Source organism: Aotus nancymaae, unplaced genomic scaffold (assembly GCF_030222135.1).
Source record: "Aotus nancymaae isolate 86718 unplaced genomic scaffold, 86718_ANA_hifiasm-v0.15.2.pri h1tg000057l, whole genome shotgun sequence".
Lineage (NCBI taxonomy): Eukaryota > Metazoa > Chordata > Mammalia > Primates > Aotidae > Aotus > Aotus nancymaae.
Window position 1 is genome coordinate 72,666,937 of NW_026988471.1, and position 19,098 is coordinate 72,686,034.

Consider the following 19,098-nt stretch of genomic DNA (forward strand, 5'->3'; position numbering starts at 1 on the left):
TCTCCCGCCTTAGCCTCCCAAGTAGCTAAGATTACAAGTGTGCACCATCATGTTGGCCAGGCCTACATTTAGATTTTAATATTAAAATCCAAATGAGCTATGGCACCTGGCCAAAACTTAACTTTCTTTTTAAAAAAAAATGATATGTAGTAGGCTGGGTGTGGTGGCTCACGTTTGTAATCCCAGCCCTTTGGGAGTCCGAGGCAGGCAGATCACCTGAGGTCAGGAGTTCAAGACCAGCCTGGCCAACATGGTGAAACCCTGTCTCTACTAAAAATGCAAAAATTAGACGGGAGTGGTGGCAGGTACCTGTAATATCAGCCACTTGGGAGACTGAGGCAGGAGAATCGCTTGAACCTGGGAGGCAGAGGTTGCAGTGAGCCAAGATCACAACATTGCACTCCAGCCTGGGCAGCAAGAACAAAACTGTATCAAAAAAAAAAAAAGAAAGAAAGAAAGAAAGGTGCCAGACACAGTGGCTCACGCCTGTAATCCCAGCACTTTGGAAGGCTGAGATGGGTGGATCATGAGGTCAAGAGATCAAGACCATCCTGGCCAACATGGTGAAACCCTGTCTATACTAAAAATACAAAAATTAGCTGGGCGTGGTGGCGTGTGCCTGTAGTCCCAGCTTCTTGGGAGGCTGAGGCAGGAGAATTGCTTGAACCCAGGAGGCAGAGGTTGCAGAGAGCTGAGATTGCGCCACTGCATCAGCCTGGCGACAGAGTGAGACTCCGTCTCAAAAAAAAAAAAAGGTATTTGTTACAGCATCACTATCATTTAGCCTTTAGGTTTATTAAAACCCAAAAAGTAGCCTTCAGAAGTAAATCCAAAAGATGGTTCTTTGAAAAGACCAAGAAAATAAATAGCTCTCTGGCAAATCTATTCAGAGAGAGAGAGTGTATATATATATATATATAAAACACATGAGGGAAAAAAGAGATATAACTGCTGGCACAGAGAAGAGTTTCTTAAATTACTACCAGGTACAACTCTTGGCCCAAATTTTTGAAAATCTGGGTGAACTGAATGCTTTTCTAGGAAAATATAAATTATCAAAATTGAGTCAAGAAGAAATAGAAAACTTAAATAGACTAATAACTATAGACAAAACTGAAGAAGTTGGCAAAGTGACCAGAGATATTCTAGAGTTCATACACATACACAACTGTTCAAGAACAAGGTTATTCTACAACGAATAGTGAGCTCGGTGTCAGGACATCTGTGCGTATCTGTTCATCCTAACAAAACAGTGGCCCTTCCTGTGGGGGACACCTTTCAGGGCCCCAGAAGTAGCCAGCCTTCTCCCCACTCTGCCTCCTCTCACCATGTACTTTTGAAGTGCCCCTTTTTGCCTCACAGCATCCTGCTAGCCATGCTAGCAGAGAGCAGGGGAAGGGGAAAGTCTAGGGGTATCGGCCTGTGAATGGATGTGTCAGGTGGAGGAAGAGAGGGGCTTCTGGGATCCAGGTGCCTCTTCACCCCAGGCCAGCCCACTTTACAGTTGCCCTCCATCAGCTGGAGCTGAGGAATGGCTACGAATCTTAGGAAAATTTTTCTCTAGATTTATGCACCTCCTAAGCATGGCCCTGAAGCTTTGCTTGAATGCAGGTGAGAGGGCAATAAAGGCAGGGGGAGGAGGGACAGGAGGAAAAAGGAAAACAGAAGTGTTGTTCAAATTTTATCCCAGGTCTGTACTATGAGCACCATGACAGAACAGTTGGAGATTTTCCTTTGTATTCTAGTCTCCCCAAATCAGCAACCTCTCCAAGCCCTAAGACTATCCTCCTTTTTCAGCCTGGCCCTGTTTCCAGACCTGTGATTCTCCTCGTATCTGAAATGCCTATCTCAAGCCTACTTTCTTTCAAATCCCCATCAAGGTTTTGTTTGGATAGAAGGATTCTACAGGCTAAACTAATCAGAGATAATTTTTTTAAGGCCTTCAGGTATGTGAGTCTTATCTCTTCAAACAAGACCAACCATCTCAGGATGTGTGTATTCTCTAGCTCCTGTCTCCTGTCGCATTCCCACACATTGACTCTGACAGTAACACAGATCATCTTGCATTTCTATGGCTTCCACTGTCATGTGGTCACTGGTAGTCCCTGCATTGGGCATTGTGATTTTCATCTGCTCAGCAAGTCTTCTTCACCTTCTGTTAATAGCAACATCTTATCCTTTCTTTTTGTTTTTTCTCATAGGTAGTAGGAGACTTCACCTGGATCATCCTTTCTTTAGTGGGCTGCCCCTCTGTACTTTATGTGGTTCGGGCCAGGTGGTCAATCCTAGTAGGATGGGCACATGACCCAGGCCTGGCCAATCACAGTATCTCTATGTTCTTGGCCACAGTGATTGACCCAGGGTTGAGCACATTCCTCAAGCTGAGCCAACAGAGTCCTCTATTTGGAGTTTATATGAAAGATCAGGCAGTCCTCTTGTCCCTCTGGGATCCCATGCTAGGATGGTGAAGCTGTCTATGGACTTGTGCAACCTCCACCCACTACATGGAGAAAGCCCATACACAGTGGGGAACAAGGTGGCAACACTCAGAGGAAAGCTGGGCCAAGAGCTACAGAGTCCTCACCACAACTGTGAGCACCTGGGTGTCCAAGACCCATTCATTTCCCTTCTTCCTAGTTATATGAATTGGTAAATTTGCTTAAAGTAGTTTGGGTTGAATTTCTGTCCCTTGCAATCAAGCATCCTAACTAATAGTCTCCCAAATCTGCATTTCTAGCCTAGACTTCTCTCCTAAGCTCTATTCAAACACGACTTATTCTATGTCTGTTTGCTGAGTACCTTGAATTACACCATACCAGGCACTGTGCTAGGTGTGTTGAGGACAAAGACAGACAAGATCCAGTCCTGGCCTTCACACAGGTTTGTTATCTCCCAGGGCAGACTGAGGTGTTAGAGGATACAGTTATGAAATAAACTTATGCAAGAGGCAGGCACAAGTTTCTACACTTAACCTAGCTTGAGGAATTGAGGGACTGGGGAACCCCCAGTGGCAGTAGCATCTAAGCTAACTCTTGAAGAGCAACATATAATTGCCAGGTGAGGAACAGCAATTATGAGGTTTGGGGAGGAGAAGAAAGGCATTCGGAGCACATGAAACAGAATGTATAAGGGCGAGGAAGTGAGAAAGCATATTCCTCCTTCAGGGAACTATAAAGGTAAGCTCCATGAGGGTAGAGACATTGTATATCTCAATCACTGCTATTTCCCCAACACTTATACCATTGCCTGGCATGGTGCAGGTGCTCATGGGGTAGTGTTTGTGGACTGAATGAATGGCAAGGGCTTGATCAGATTTACAGTTTAGAGAATGAAATACAGACAGCCAAAGTCAGGAATAAGGTTGTTGGAACACCAGAAGTGAAAATTATTAACCAAGGTAGCAGGAGTGCAAATGGGGAGATGGATGGATATGGGAGCAATTAAGGAAGGAGAGTTGAGAAGACCTGGTGACAGAATGACTGTGGCAGGTAAGAAAGGGAAGACTCAAGGATAAGGCTCAGGTTTGGGTCTTAAGCAACTGGGGAGATGGGGATGTCACTCAGTAAGAAGGAAAAATGGAGGAAGGCAAGTTTTGAAGGGAGATAAGTTTGGTTGTGGATTCCATGAGTTTGAGGTTCCAGTGGGCCGTGGAAGTAGAGATGTTCGGTACATGGATTGCAACATGGAGCCAAAAATGCAGTTTTGGCAACTTGAGGGTAAAAAGGAAAGTGCTTAATAAATAAGCAAGTTCAGGGAGAAGGTGTAAGGAGAGGGGAGCTGCGGGGGAAGATGCACCCTCAGAGAGGCGGAAGAACCAAGAGGTTCCTAAGAACCAGCAGCAGAAATGGGAGTGCTGGCAGGGAACCTTAGATAGGAGAGGATGTCCAGGAGAGGAGTGGGCAACAGTAGAAATAATGTTGACAACACAAGTAAAAGCAGAAGTGGGAAGGGCCCACTGGGGACTTTCAAGAGGCCTGCTTTGATGGGCCTGGCTCATGTGGGCTGAGGAGTGAGTGAGGCAAGGACTTGAGGAGAGAATGAATGAAAACAAGAAGCTCAACTGTGAAGAGGAGGAGGTAGCATGGAAGAATCCAGAAGCAGTTTCTAAGATGGGAGTGACCTGAACATATTTAAATGCTGCTTAAGGCTAACCTCATTCTACTCTATATCTTCACTTCCGCTGGCTTGAGGCACGAATAATTCAATGCCATAGACCTGAAATTTATAGCAATGCTTTTTTCAAAAATGCCTCTTAGAAGCAGCCAGTAGAGAAGGAGAGAATGAAAAGGGTTTCATTTCAATGTTGGCGGCTCAAAGCTTCATGTGACTAATGCTGAACTCACAATACCACAACACCTACCTTCAAACCTTTTTTCTCATGGCTCCTAATCCAACCAATACCCTCGTTATCTATTCAGCACCCTGGATAGCGACCCCCTAAGCCATCTCTAAATTCTCAGTCACCACTCAGATCTCATCAATCACTGATTCTTGTCAACACTAACTTCTAAATATTTGATTCTGTCTACTTTTCCTAAAGCCACTTCCCCAGTTCAGACCTATATCCCCTTCTATCTGGACCACTGATATTGTCTAACTGGAGTCTATAAATCTTCCAGCTTTGAATTCTCATGGCTTCCAAAGTTTTTTTGGCATATATTGATCCAGTCATGTCACTTTTCTAAAAACATCTTGGAAGGATGGCCACCTTCTGAGAGGTGACATCCACCTGGCCTTGCCCACCGTCAAGACTGGCTGGAATCTAACCATCCCTGAGCTTCGCCAGCTCTAGCTTTTGTCCTGCTTCTCTCCCATGTGCATCCTTAGTGTGCCCTACAAGGTTTTGCTCCATGGGGAAATGCTATGTGCTGTCACATCCCCAAGTCTAGGCTTATGCTGGTCCCTCTTCCTGGGACTCCTGGGCCTAAATTCTGCAGGCCCAGCTCAGATGCCACCTTTTCCATCAAGCCTTCCTTGACCTCTCCCTCTTCAGCTCAAATCACATCACTGTGTGAATCACTCCTTACTGTACCTCTTCAAGGATGTGGCAACAGGCATCACATACTGATAATCATGGACATGTTTGTACCTCAGATATCTCCTAATATATACAATGGAAGCAGGGACAATACAATTGATTCATCTTCACACACAGTAGACATCAGTGTGTTGTTAGAGGAATCACACTGAATAATGGAGAAACTGATTGATTTTACGTAACCAAAGCAATTTCTACCACTCATCATCATGGAACTGGATGAACTAGTTAAAATCAAATAAATCCAAAAATCACCTTGAATAACAGGTGACTTCCTGATTCTGCTGGTCACTTACTGGGAGGTAAAAGCTTGCTGTGTCTTCTCAGTGCTGCTGCTTTGCTCTAGTTGAGCTCTAAGGCTTAGGGCTTGTCTGCTTCATTCCCTTTTATCCACCCAGCAAATGATGTCCAGCACAAGGCCCATGCTAGGCACTGGGTACACATAAATGAATGAGAGTTGTGCCATTAGGGTGCCTGCAGTTTAACAATCAAAAGAGTGAATACTTATCTACCAATGATTCTGGTCAGACATCATGCTATTCACTTGGTCCTCACAACAATGCTGCCAAGTAGGTGGTACTGCCTCCATACTAGGATGAGGAAACTGAGGCTCAGAGTGGCCAAATCACTTGCCCAAGGAAAGTCTGTAATGGGACCGTTTGGTGGTCCCCAATGAGACATGCCTCCCGGTATTCCTGCCCTTCCTTATGTGCTCTCTTCCCACACTGACTCAGGGATTGGCCATGTGACTTGCTTTTGCCAACTGGACATTAGCAAGCCTGATGCAGGCAGAGGCTTGATCAGCAGTTGTAACTTAGGTCTTGTCCTCTTGGAATACTCCCTCTTGGGATACAGCTGCCACATAAGAAACTTGGGCTAGACTACCAAATGATTAGATGCCACATGTATCGAGACCCTGGAGAATGAGAGGCTATTTTGATGTCCCTCTCCTGCTAGTCTCTCAACATAATGCAGCTGTGTGAGATTCCACGTGAGACCAGCAGAGCCCACACCCACAGTCACAGCTAATGCCAGACCATGAAGAATAATACATCACTGTTGTTTTAAATCTGGAAATTCTGGGGTAGTCCGTTACACCCTAATGAATAACTAAAACCATGACAAACTAGGATTTGAACCCAGTACTACCTGACTACCAAAGCTTATGCCCTTGGTCTCACATTGTGTTCTTTCTGATTGAGTGGAATGTCATACTAACACAGGTTAGCCCATGGTAGCATGCAATAAATATTTGTTAAATGAATGGATAAAGGGTGTTATAGGTCACCAGGGAGGTAAAGAGATCTAGGGAATTCAAAGGCAGGATGGCAATTACTTTTCAACAACCATCACCCCCTTCCCATTACAAATATTCCAAAACAAGTCTAGGCACAGTGGCTCATGCCTATAATCCCAGCACTTTGGGAGGCTGAGACAGGAGGATCACTTGAGCCCACAAGTTCGAGACCAGACTGGGCAACATAGGGAGACCCTGTCCCTATCGGAAAAAAAAAAAATTAGGCAGGTGCAGTGGCACATGCACGGTCCCAGCTACTCGGGAAGCTGAGGTGGGAGGATCACTTGGGCCCCGGAGGTCGAGGCTGCAATAAGCCATGATCACGCCACTGCACTTCAGCCTTGGTAACAGAGTGAGACCCTGTCTAAAACAAACAAACAAACATTCCAAAACAAAAGCGAAAACATTTAGGCATCCCTAAATCTAGAAACAATTGTCTGGATATCGCCAGACTCCCTCTCTGTGTCTGCCTCTTTCTCTGTTGAATTCAGATCAGGCAAAATTGAGATGGTAATAGAGTTTGTTTTCTGATGACCGTGCCTCCCTGCCCCCAACTCTCCATTACACCCATGGCATCTTCTCTCTTCCTCCTACTTGGCCTTCAGGGCCCAACAGTTCTTTCTCTCTCTTTCCACATAAAATCTGCATGCAGAAAAGGGGCTGAGAAGGTGGAGATTATAGAAATGGGAGAGGAAGGTTATTTACAAGCCAAAGAAAAGCTCTAAGCTCAGTACTCAGGAGGCATCTGCCAGCAGGTGGAAGTATCCTAAGGATGGGGGAGGCAGCTGGAGTTGTCCCCATTATACCCCTATTAGGCCCCTGTGGGTAGGGAGTAAAGGAATGCCAACTGCCTCTATAATTCCCTCTGAATCCCCCAAGAAGGCTGGGGCTATGGCTCTCCACACCTGTGGCTGTGGCCCCAACATGTATACCTCCCATAGTAGTCACTCTAGCCTGACGAAGACCCATGGGGGTCAATGCATCCAGTCCTCTGCCTTCTGGCAGCCCTGGCACTGCTTTTTCTGTTCTAAGCCCTCCCTCACTCTCCTGCTACAGCAAACAGGCACACACCTCCCAAGGTCACACACAGGCTCTAGCACCTGGATCCCACACCCAGAAAACCATCTGAGCCCCTCTCTGCAGAGAGACCTAAGGAGAGAGCAGGCCCACATTGTACTCGCCAGCAGAATGTGGACAGTGCACACGGGCCCCATGTCACACACACTCACATGCAAAGCAATGCGGAGGGGCGCACATATCCAGAGACACTGTGAGCACTGTCACCAGTGCAGGCACTGGATATGGAGACAGAAACATGCGTGCACACACATGCACACCTCCAGACTATCACACGTGCACACCGGCACGCACAGACACCCGCACAGGTGCCCAGCCAGGCCCTAACACCAGGCCCCTCCCCCAGCCCCTCAGAAGCAGGTGGTGAGGGTTGGGGTTTCAGGGCGCTTCCTCTCCTCCTTCCCTCTGGCCCCTGCTCTCCAAGGTCCAGAGTCCCAGTGGGGTTCTGGAGCCCGCCCCTGCCCCAACACCAGGCTCGGGGAGCGACAGGCGAGAGGGGGGAGGGGAAGCCTGGTCTTGAAACGTTCTGATTTTAATTTCTTAGATTAACCCCTTCCCTGCCTCTGGCCTGGCCTGCCCAGAATCCCTCCCGGTTGGGCGGCCTCGCGGGCCTCCGGAGGGCTGTGGGGGAGAAGGAAGGCGAAGAAGAGACAGCGACTGGGGTCCTCCCTCCTTCCCTCTCCGGGAGCAGTCCTGCAGCGTGCCCGCGACTCGCCCTTACCTCCTCCACCCCGCGGCGAGGCCAGGCCCAGCGGCCCAGGGCTGGGGGTGCAGAAAAGATCCCGCGTGCCGGGTCCGGACGCAGGGCCGCCTCGGGGCCTCGGATCTCGTTCCCCTCCGCAGCCTCGGGTGGCCGCCGCGGCTAGCGCCCCCGCCTCCCTCTCGGGGCGGGGGCGGCCGAGCCTCCCAGCCAGTCGCAGCGGGAGGGGCGCACGAACCCAGCGGGAGGAAGGATGGAGGAGGAGGAGGGGGAGGAGGGGGCGCGCGGCCCGAGGAAAGCAAGGGAAGGGGGAGGGAGGCAGCGCGGAGGTGGGGCGGAGCCGGCTCCTCCTCCGGGGCGGGCTCTCCAGTAAGCTGGGGAGCGGCAGAGGAGGCCAGAAGCGGCTGCGCCGGGACCCCACGTTTTCCGCTCAAGGTGGTTTCGATGTGGGAGGGGTCTCCGGCACCGCCCTGGGGTGCAGGGACGGATCGCGCCCCGCCCCTCCCGGGTCTCAGCCTTCCCGGCTCCCGGCACCGCCCAGTGCACTCCCGGCCCTGGGTTCCTCCAGCTGTGGCCTCTGCTGGCCACCTTGAATCAGGGCCTCTCCGCCCTAACCCTACTACTCTGGTTTGGGCCTGCCTCCACGCAGGGGCAAATTGGGGGCAGGCGGTTCTGTGAATCCGGAAGGGGGCGGGTGCGGGCACTACTCCTGAGACATGCGCCACGGTACCTAAGCGGCCTCGTGGGCAGCGCGCCTGGGTCGTGCACTCCGCGACCTCGGGTCAGACGCTTGGTTTCCGTGGAGACCGCCTGGGACGATCCCCTCTTGGCGTTCCTAGGGAACCACCAGAGCTCCTGCTGGACTCCATCCGGGGACCCAATTCTGCTCTTAAAGTGCCACCTAGGAACACGTGTCCCCATCACAAATCCCATCCCGGACCTAGAGGAGTAGGAAAAGGACAGTGGCCTCCAGGGCCCTGGTTCCCTCCTACCCACTCCCTCCACTTGGCTAGGATAGTAGCCAGGCTTTTTGGGACTGGAGCACCTAGAGGGTCCCACCTTTGGCCTAAGGCCTATCTGGATGGTGAGGCAGGAACCATCTGGCTGTCATGGGCTTGGATGAAGTCCCCAGGGCTGCAGTGAGGCTGAGAAACCACACAGGGTTTGGAGGCTACCAAGGCCAGAGCTGAGCTGAGTCTTGATGAGAAAAGGGGGAGATGTTATTTCAGCCTGAGGGTGGTGCTTGGGCAGGGCTGTGCACATGTGCCTTGAGGGGCAGTCTGGTTGCAGCAGAGCAGAAACCCAACTTAGTCCCAGGATTCCAGTAAATCTGGGGCTCATGGGAACTTTCTTTGATCTCCATCCCATTTCTGTGAAGGCAGAGGCATTGGGACATTCAGTATCAAGAACGACAATTTGTAAACTTGTCAGTAGCTTTGGGGGAATGGCAAATTTAATAAGGACAGAGGCTGTACAGTGGCCAATCAGGTTGAATTCCCCCTCTTGATCTTCTCTTCCTCTCTGTAGCTCCTGAATTTCTTTCCTCCTCGAGGAATTCTTCTGAGATTGGGCAAATAAGAAATCACTTTTCCTAATACCTAAACAATAACAGCTCCTATTAACCAAGTGCCAAGCATCATGCTAATTATTTTTATGCATATCAGTTACTCTTCCTAATATTATTATCCCCACTTTGCAGATGAAGAAGCTAAAGTTTAGAGCTCAACAAATGGCTTAGTCAGGATTTGAACTCAAGTCATCAAACTCCAAAATCTGTGCTCAACCACAGTGCCCTGCTGCCTTCTCTTTGCTATAATAAAGTCCACTGGACCTTCACCTGATTCCCTAAATCCACCTGTTCTTGCAGATGGCCAAAAATGTCTGTATATTGTCTTAGTTTTACCTTTGTTGTTGTGATGTTTCTCCTTACTTTGTGCAACTTGTGAATGTGTCAAAACAATCTGGGACATGCATGGCTGTGTATGTGTGTGCTTTTTTGCATGTGTGCCTGAGAATGTGTGCACATGCATGTGTACATAGGACATGTATCTGTGAGCACAGACATGCCTGTGTGCATGAGTGTGCATGTGTGTATGTGTGGGTATGAGTTCATGCATGTGTGTTTGCACGTGTGTGCACATATGTCTATGAATGTATGCAAGTGTATATGTACGCATGTGTGCCCATGCTACATTTCACAGACAACGGTTCCTGCTTGGTTGTTATGGGAACCACAGTTCTAAAAATGTTAAACTGAATCCCACTCCATGTGAACCAGAGAAACCAAGAGAGAGAGAGAGCTCGGTGACAGAGACACCTTTGGGGTCCCAGAGCTGAGGGAGAGAATTGTGGGCTCAGCAAGAGCTGGAAAGGCCCAGACTAGCCAGAGGTGTAGTCCCACTCATGAGACCCATGGCACCTCGCTGGGTCTATCAGGGCCCCTTGCTGCAGACTCAGTCCTGCTTTTCCCATATCTCCCTCCTTATCCTTTCTCCTCCCTCTTCTCTTTGCCAGCTTCATGCTCTCCAACCACCTTCCTTCCCTCCTCCTTCCCCTTTCTCTTTCCCTTCTTCTCCTTTTGGGTTTGTTTGTTTTGTTTAGCTAATTGACACAATAATTAAGCACTTCAGTTTTAGGCTTGGTGGTATGGGGACCACAAATGTGGATCAAACAAGGTTTCTGCCCTTGAAGGTGCTCAAGGGTGGGAGCATTTGGATAACCGATAGGGGAAAGGGAGGGGGCAGAGCAAAGCACGAAGGGAGAGATGACAGAGGAGGTTGGAAGGTGAATTTGGATCAGATATGGAGGGCTTTGACAGCAAGGGTGAAAAATAGGTATTTTTTAGAGGAGTGTGGAAAGCTTGGTCAGTTTGGGATAAAGCGCTTGTTTGTTGTAAATGGTGTTTTAGGAAATTTTCATTAGTGCTGGGCAATGTGGAATGAAAGAGGGATAATGGAAGCAGAGAGATCACAGGAAGCAGTTTTGGCATAGTGTAGCCTGTCTCAAATAGGGTACACGAATTGGGGTGAAGGGAGAGAATAGAGCAAACATACTGGGTTGCTTTCTCAAGCTCTCCCCCATATCCCACCTCATCAAGATATGTATTATTCTTTCCCATGTGAGAATCAGGACTTGAGTCAGCCACTGTTACTGATATGTGTCGTATTTCTTAGGTGCACCAGAAAGTAAAATAGTTGGGAACCACTGGCCCAGCATGCAGTAGCACTCAGTTTTTGCGGAGTGAGTGGATATTTAGATATGCACTGGTCTTGTAACTGGAAGGTCCAGGTTCAAGGCCCATTTCATTCTCTTATTATCTATGTGCCCTTAAGAAAATCCCCAAACATCTTGGGCTTCAGTTTTCTCTTCTATAGAGTGCAGGTTTGGACAGTATGTTATTTAAAAAAAAATTTTTTTAAAAATAGAGACAGGATTTTGCCATGTTGCTTGGGCTGGTTTGAACTATCAAGCTATCTACCTGCCTTGGCCTCCCAAAATACTGGGATTACAGGCATAAGCCACTGTGTCTGGCCTGGACAAGATGTTCTTATAAACTCCTTCCAACTGCAATATTATGATGTGATTCTATGAAATTGACATAGCCAAGGTATATGTTTACATGGAGGGAGTGCCATGGACTAAGGTGCTGGCAATAGGCACAGAGAGGATATATGTGGGAAATATTTTAATAGAAGAATTAACATCATCTGGTTTCTGTTTTCAACAACATCGTTGACTAGATAGCCCAAAGACTCTTTGTTGAGGGGGAACCCCGCAAGAGCTGAGGCAAGGGTCTGAAGCCCCAGCATGTTTTCATCTAAACATAGAATTAGAAAGGAATTAGAGATATAGTTACATACTTATTTCTATATATAATCATAATCACATAGCTATTCATATGTAATCATAAATATATACACATGTATAATCATACAATCTTTAATCTTACTAATAAGTCTCAGGTCAAGAAGTATGGGACTGAAGTGGCATTGGAAAAAAGGTGACCCTAAGGCAAGATGCTCTAAGCCCTCTGTCACACCCACATAAGGACTGCTGGAGGATGCCTCGGCTGTGTGGCAGTGTCAGTGCTGTGAAAGTGCCCGCTGTTTAGCCAGCTAGGGAAGGAGACATCCAAGATGGCCGAGACATCTCCTTCCTCTGGGGAATGAGGAGAAAACTCTGCTCTCCCGAGCTCTTGTAGTAGGCCTGATGGCTGTCAGGGAGGCCCACAGACATCCGGGGACTTAATTGTCTCTATGTGGTGCTGTGCTTCAGCAGTCACGTTCCATTAGCTACTTTCAAGTTCTGCTTCTGCACCTGGTTCCTCTTTTTCTTAGATGATAAGAATTAGTAATAGTAACATAAATCTTAATGACCTTGTTATTTCTTGACAAGTATGTAAAAAGTGCTGACGCCTTAGGTTTTCTCCTCGCCTTGGCTTCTTCAAAGTCTTGGGCCCCCTATCTCCAAGATACATGATTTACTTGACCCTATCATTGACCACCATTACCTCATCCTACCTGCCCTTCCCACTGGTTTGTATACTCAATAAAAGCCAGAGCATCCAGGCACTCAGGGCCACTGCTGGACTCCGTGCTTTGGCTGACAGTGGACCCCTGGGCCCAAACTCTGTTTTCTCTTTCTTGGTGTCTTGTGTCTTTTATTTCCACAGTTTCTGGTCTCCACACCTGCAGAGAGGGACTCACAGAACCCTGTAGGGCTGGACCCTACAATTCTTGCTACAAAATATATGGACTGCTTCATAAAATGTAACAGACATCTCCTGAAATGCTTAGTTGAGCTCGCAAAAAAAGGAAAAAAATCTACATGGACCAAAATAAGGGGATCAAGACAAAGAAAAATAAGCATGAGATATGCCATGACTAACCCCAGCAGGTATGGGAAGGGAGGCATATGGCTTGTTTGTCCTGACCCGGGTCCTGGTTAGAGAAGGGGCAACTGCCTCTGAGAATGTATAGCTACTTAAATTGGACTCTTAAACTCAAAACATCTGCATGTTATAAGAACCTCAAGCCAAGAAATTAACAAAAGATTGGTCTCCGTCAGGTGATACTCTTGGAGTGGCTGGTAGAAGCAAATAGGAAACTGCTCAGGAGAAACATACCCAAGGCCACAGAGTATTGCTGCCCAAGTAAATCACCACTGAAGTTGAGCTCACAAGCTAAAGATTATAATACATAACAGGAAACAATGTACCATGAATCAGAGTAGAGAAGATCCTGAAGAATTATAATAAGATCCAGCAAGTCTAAGTGACGGCTTGGATGTGTGAGGAGGGAAGAAGCAAAAGTGAATCCTACAGAGCTGTAGTTACTTGGGTGAGTCCAGGGAAGCAAATAACGTTGCTATTACCAGAAATATGGAAGGGTGATTTGATTTTAGACAGACTGTATTTGGAATAGTGGTGGGACATCCATATGGGGGTATTCATTAGAACCATGGGGCTGTTTGACTTAGAAGCCATCTCTGTAGGAATGATAGCTGAAGAACTGGCAATCAATGTACTCCCTAAGGAAAGTGAAGAAATAAGAGGGTTAAGAACTGGTCTAGGAAAACACTCACATTTTAAGGACCAGTTAAAAAGAGGAGCAAGTAAGGAAAATGAGCTCTTTGATAGTCCCGATTCTAGTTGGGTCCTGGGTTTGGATTGATTTTCAGATTGTGTGGTTTTAATTCTCTCCATTTCTTCTTTTTTTTTTCTTTTTGAAACAAAGTCTCACTCTGTTGCCCAAGCTGAAGTGCAGGTGGCACGATCTTGGCTCATTGCAACCTCCACCTCCCATGTTCAAGTGATTCTCCTGCCTCAGCCTCCCAAGTAGCTGGGTCTACAGGCACACACCACCATGCCTGGCTAATTTTTTGTATTTTTAGTAGAGATGGAGTTTCACTATGTTGGCCAGGCTGGTCTTAAACTCCTAACCTCGTGATCTGCCTGCCTCGGCCTCCCAAAGTGCTGGGATTACAGGCGTGAGCCATCGCACCCGGTCCAATTCTTTCCATTTCTAGCCGAACATTCTTTTCCCTCAAAATCCCTAGGGGAAGCTCCAACAAATGGGAGCACTGTCCCTTGGGACGTAGTAGGAACTTCTCAGCTAGAAGTTATAGAGCCAGACTGGGCTCGGTACCAGGACTACTACTAAGTCACTTCTTTGGGGTTCAATTTTCTCATCAGTGATGTGAGGCCTAGGTGGATGTGAGGACAAGGGGAACAATAGAGCTGATAGCACTTGCTGGAATGCTGCTGGAGAGGGCAAGATTGGGGTGATCAGAGGCCGGCCACCCACTGTCTGCATTTCCTCCTTTGTTCAAGTTGTGTGGTTTGAGACCAGTTGCTTGAAATATGGGCCATTATGCTTTTCCTTCCCTACTCTGCATGAAAAGTGAAGCCAGGTGGCCCATGCCTAATAAGTGAAAGGTGTGGTCACTTAAATAGTAAGATAATGAGGGTCACCATTATCGTGCATCTCCACAAATCTACCACTTACTTATCACAGTGCCTGGCAGTCCATCTTCTGAGCCTCTTCATAGGGTTAAACATTGCCCTCTGCAGGCTACTCTTCTAAAATGTTAATCCTCCTAAAAGAGGGTAATATTAAATCCTTTATCTCAAATTAGTTTCTTAGATACATGATACTCGGCCACATGAAAACACTTAACACCTAGGGAGAGAAAAGGAATGAATTCTCTGAGTTGATCATTTTATCTCTGGTCAGCTGGACTGTGGGGTGGAGGGTGAGCATATCTGAGAGTGAAGGGGTGAAGAAAGAAGCAAGAGGATCAGAAACTGGTTTGATCTGGCATCATAGGGCTGTAGGCTCTCTTAATTCAAGGACAGTTCAGCTCAGAAGAAAAAGAATGAAGTCCCAAGACACAGGCACTCTTTCTTCCTTATCAGAGACGGGTCATTGGAGCAGAGAGATGGAGAGCACAGCAGCCTTTTTATGCTCTAAGGTCTGCCCAAGGTGGTCAGAAAGAGTGGAAAAGCTTTGGGTAGGGAGTTCAAAGAGTAAAAAGGGGCCACCTTCGCCATTACAAGGTCATGCTTTCCTTATCACCCTCCTAGCCTTCCTCTGATCCCAAAGCTATGAAGGGTTCACTTGGAAGGACAGCTGGAGAAAGGTGGCTGTGGCAGGTGCATGGCTGAATGGTAAGTGGGCTGATGCCTCGTAGAGAAGATCCTTTTTGTGGGAAGAGCAACTAAGGTGATCATGAGTCTCTGGCAAGGGCCTGCTCCTTGCTATATGCAGGTGTGCTCTAGCTAAATGCTGAGACCCATTTTGGCCCTGACACCACGTGACTCTTGAACAGATGCATAGATACTGTCTGGAGCCTCTGTGACACTGAACACTCTCGGTTTTCACAAATGGCACCAAAATACTGACTGCAGCCTTTTGCTGCTGTTGCTACTGCCTGGAGCACCCTCTAGCTGCCAAACCTGTTTCTCACCTTTTGGTACGAAGCCTTTTTAAACAGTGCTATTTAAGCTTAGGTGCCTCCATTCTGGGGTTGAAAAATGAGGGTTGGCTTTGAAGTTAGACAGATTTGTTTGGCCTGTCTGTTCCTAGCCTGGGTTAACTACATTGTTCCAGCAAGCTATCTATATTGCTTCCACATCTTTGAAATGAGGTCTATGCCTGCTTTATTTGGGAATGTGAGGATTAAGGAGAATAATATATACATAATGTTGAACACTTATGCCTTCTAACCACTTTGAAGTTCCAGAAACACCTCCAGCCCTTAGGTCAGCTGTGATTAAATTCGTTCATTAACCCAACACACATTTATCGAATGCCTACTCTGTGCCGCAGTGCCTGGCAGGTGTGCCTGACAGTGGGTGTGTAATGTGTTCAGAGCCTGTACCCCATGAGCGTGGGGATCTCCTTTATCTTCTGGCACATGTGGTCCTGGGGGAGAAGCTGGGGGTAAGGGTCAGGAGCTTACATGGCAGATTCAGTAAGCTTTTAGCACAATAATTTTAATTGCAAAAATAAACAGTTTTGTCAACTGCTTGAGAGTAGCGTCTGCTTTACAAAAATTAACAACAACAAAAGGAAGAAAACCCCAAAGCAAGACGTTACATCCAATGGCTGCTGGATAAGACACTGCTGTACAAAGTCCCGCGCGAGACCGGCTCGGCGCTGCCCCAGCCTGTCTCTGGGGGTTATAAAGGAAGGCGTGGGGCGTGCGCCAGTTATAAAAGACTGTCTCGAGTCCCATGGTAATGCCTATTCACTGGGTGATCTCAGAAGACTTCCCTCAAAGCGCGGCTAACTTGGGAGACAGCGCCTGGACCGCGGGAGCTGTCCGCGGAGCTGGTGCTGAATAGGGCGTGTGCGGCGGGCGCTTCAAGGAAACTGGAAGCGGGACCGGAGGCCGGCCCTCGGGCGTGCGAGGAGGTGTTGGAAGAGCGGGGAGCGGAACCGGCCGGATCTCACGCGCGCCGAGCGGCGGCGCTCCAACCCATAAACCCATCTCTTGTTCAGAGGGCGGCGAAGGAGAGGCCCAGCGAGTAAAAACCGAGGCCCTTAAGCCGCTCCTCGGCGCGTGCCTTCTGCTTGAGGTGCACCTTGCTGTGCCGTTTCTTTTCATCGCTGCGCGCGAAGCGGCGGCCGCACACGTCGCAGGCAAAGGGCTTCTCGCCGGTGTGGGTGCGCACGTGCGTGGTGAGGTGGTCGCTGCGGCTGAAGTTGCGGAGGCAGATGCGGCACTGGAAGGGTTTGTGGCCCGTGTGGATGCGCAGGTGGCGATTGAGCTCGTCGGAGCGCGCAAAGCTCCGCACACAACTCTCCACCGGGCAAGCGAAGGCCTTGGCGTGCGGCCGCGGGCAGAAGCAGCGCGTGCTGCATTTGCCGCCCCGGCGCCCCTTGCGCCGCGCCTTGGCCGGGGGGAAAGGGGTGGACTGCGGTGGCGGCACGGGTGGCGCAGCCACGCCACTGCTTCCAGGGATGTCCGCCACCAGAGGTTTCGGGAAGTCCGCCGCGGAGGCACTGCGAAGGCCCAGCGGGGAAAGCTGAGGCTGCGTACCGGCCAGAAACTCTCCGCCGTCGCCACTACTCCCTCCCTCCCCACTAGGAGGGGTCAGGAGCCCAGGGAGGCCCTCAGCCCCCTCCCCTAAGTCACCCGGGGCCAGTGGGAAAGCGTCGTAGGCCCCGCTGGGGTAGAGTCTGTTGGCTGGGATGGCCGGCAATTCCGCAGGGCAGCTGATGGACAGCAAGTCCTCAATCTTGGTCCCTACTGCGGGAAAACGAGCCTCGGGGGCGGCCTGGTAGCCTCCTTGTGACCCACAGTTCCCTGGGGCCCCCACAGAAAGCAGCTCCCAGGGTGCATAGGGACCCTTGAAGGCAGAGGCAGCGTCCAGCGCTGGCGAGGCGGGAGGCGCCCGGAGACCCGGCTTGACGTCGGGCGGGGAGAGCTGAGGCTCATACAGGCACTGCGAGGGGGCTCCCGCGCAAGGCGAGGACTCCCAGAACGCCTCTGGGAAGGGGGCAGCGCCCAGATCCGGGGAGTAAAGGTCCGGTGGACCTGGCAGCAAGGCATCGGGCCCCGCGGGAAAAGGGGCATCCAGCGGGGATCTGGAAGCTGCTGCCTCTGGACTGGGGAAGGGTGCCAGCCCTAAGATGCCCGACATGAGGTTGAAGAGTGCCTCCGGGTCGTGCGGGTGTTCGGGAACTGCCTGAATGAAGAAGCTACCGCTGTAGCTGAGGCCGGGAGGGGGTGTGGGCGCAGGCCCCTCCAAGTAGCAGGAGTCGGCTAAGTCCCCACCTGCACCGCAGCTGTTCAAAGCCCAGCTCAAGAAGTCGCCTGCTGAGGAGGGAGCAGGAATCAGCTCTGGGTCCATCAAAGGGTGCACCCGAGCCCACAGCCCCTACCCACGAAACTCTTGGTGCCCACGGATATACACAAAGTGCCTTTTGCACAGTCTGATTCAGCAGGGGCCCACATACGTCCCAAGAAGCACATACAAACATGCACACGCAAAACACACGTGCACAGGCAAAAGGGCGCTCCGATATCCGCACAGGTTCCTGCGGAGGCGCTGGCGGCCCAGTGTGGGTGGGAATGGGGGTGCGCACCCCAGGACTCCTGAGCCTCCCATCGCCCTTATTCTCATAGCTCCAGTGTCCCCATCCCTGCTGGTTCCCAGGTATCGTGCGCCCCCGCGCTGCGCTGTCGTCGTCTGAGAACCCCTGCTCACCCTCCTTACCTCCAGGGTAGCCGGTGGCCGCGGGAGCGTCCCTGGCGGGCAGCCGGGGCAATTCACCGCTGGGTTCGGCGCAACAGTCTTCAGTGGACTTGACGAGGAGCGCGTCGGGTTCAGAAAACTCGCCAAGGTGGAGCATGGCGCGGAGCCGGCTGTGGGGCGCCCGGGGCCTCGCCCGCTGGGCTTGGGGGCGCGCAGGTAGCGGGGAGGCAGGCGGTAGGGGTTCCCCGCGGCGCGCAGACCTAGGCACCCGGGCTCCTGGCTTCCGGCAGTCACCCCTGGGAAAGGAGTTTGGGAGCCGCGGCGCCCTCGCTCGCCCGCACCGGCCTCGGGCGGCGGCTCTTCGCCTCTCCAGAGCGCAGCCGGGCTCCCCCAACCCACAGCCCCCCCACTTATATAGCTGCAGCGGCGCTGGCTCCGGGCTTCCGACTCCCCGGGCCACTGCCATTTTGGGAGGCCCCGGTCCTGCCGCTGTGACGTAAATGCCCAAACATGGACACAGGATGTGTGCCGGGGACTCCCGAAAAGGAAAGTTCGAGCTGTGACGTTGTTGTTGCCGCAGCCGCTGCGTGCGCGCGCGCTCCCCAAGCGTGGAGCTGTGTGTGCGCCGTGGCCGCGGATGCGCCGGTCTGGGGCGTTGCACCGCGCCGGGCTGACAGTCCAGTAGATGCGCTTCCCGCCTGGAGACAGAGGCCGGGGGGCAGTAGGGGAGTACCCCTTTGGGGTTCCACGGTTTTGGTTCGAATCCACCCTCTGCCACTGAC

At 50.3% G+C, this 19,098-nt stretch overlaps 1 protein-coding gene across 2 annotated transcripts; it reads right to left on the reverse strand.

Moving 5' to 3' along the window:
- Positions 1-16,087: 16,087 nt before the first annotated feature.
- EGR4 (early growth response 4) lies at positions 16,088-18,705 on the reverse strand. 2 transcript variants are annotated; one of them, XM_012475615.3, is made up of 2 exons: positions 18,338-18,705; positions 16,088-17,937 (listed from the first exon to the last, which is right to left on the reverse strand). In XM_012475615.3, exons 1-2 carry the CDS (start codon positions 18,471-18,473, stop codon positions 16,613-16,615), a joined length of 1,461 nt encoding a protein of 486 aa, XP_012331038.2. In that variant the 5' UTR covers positions 18,474-18,705; the 3' UTR covers positions 16,088-16,612. The 2 variants fall into 2 exon arrangements, with proteins under 2 accessions (XP_012331038.2, XP_012331039.1); XM_012475616.2 differs by having other exon boundaries at positions 16,549-17,934; positions 18,338-18,473.
- Between the last annotated feature and the right edge of the window lie 393 nt (positions 18,706-19,098).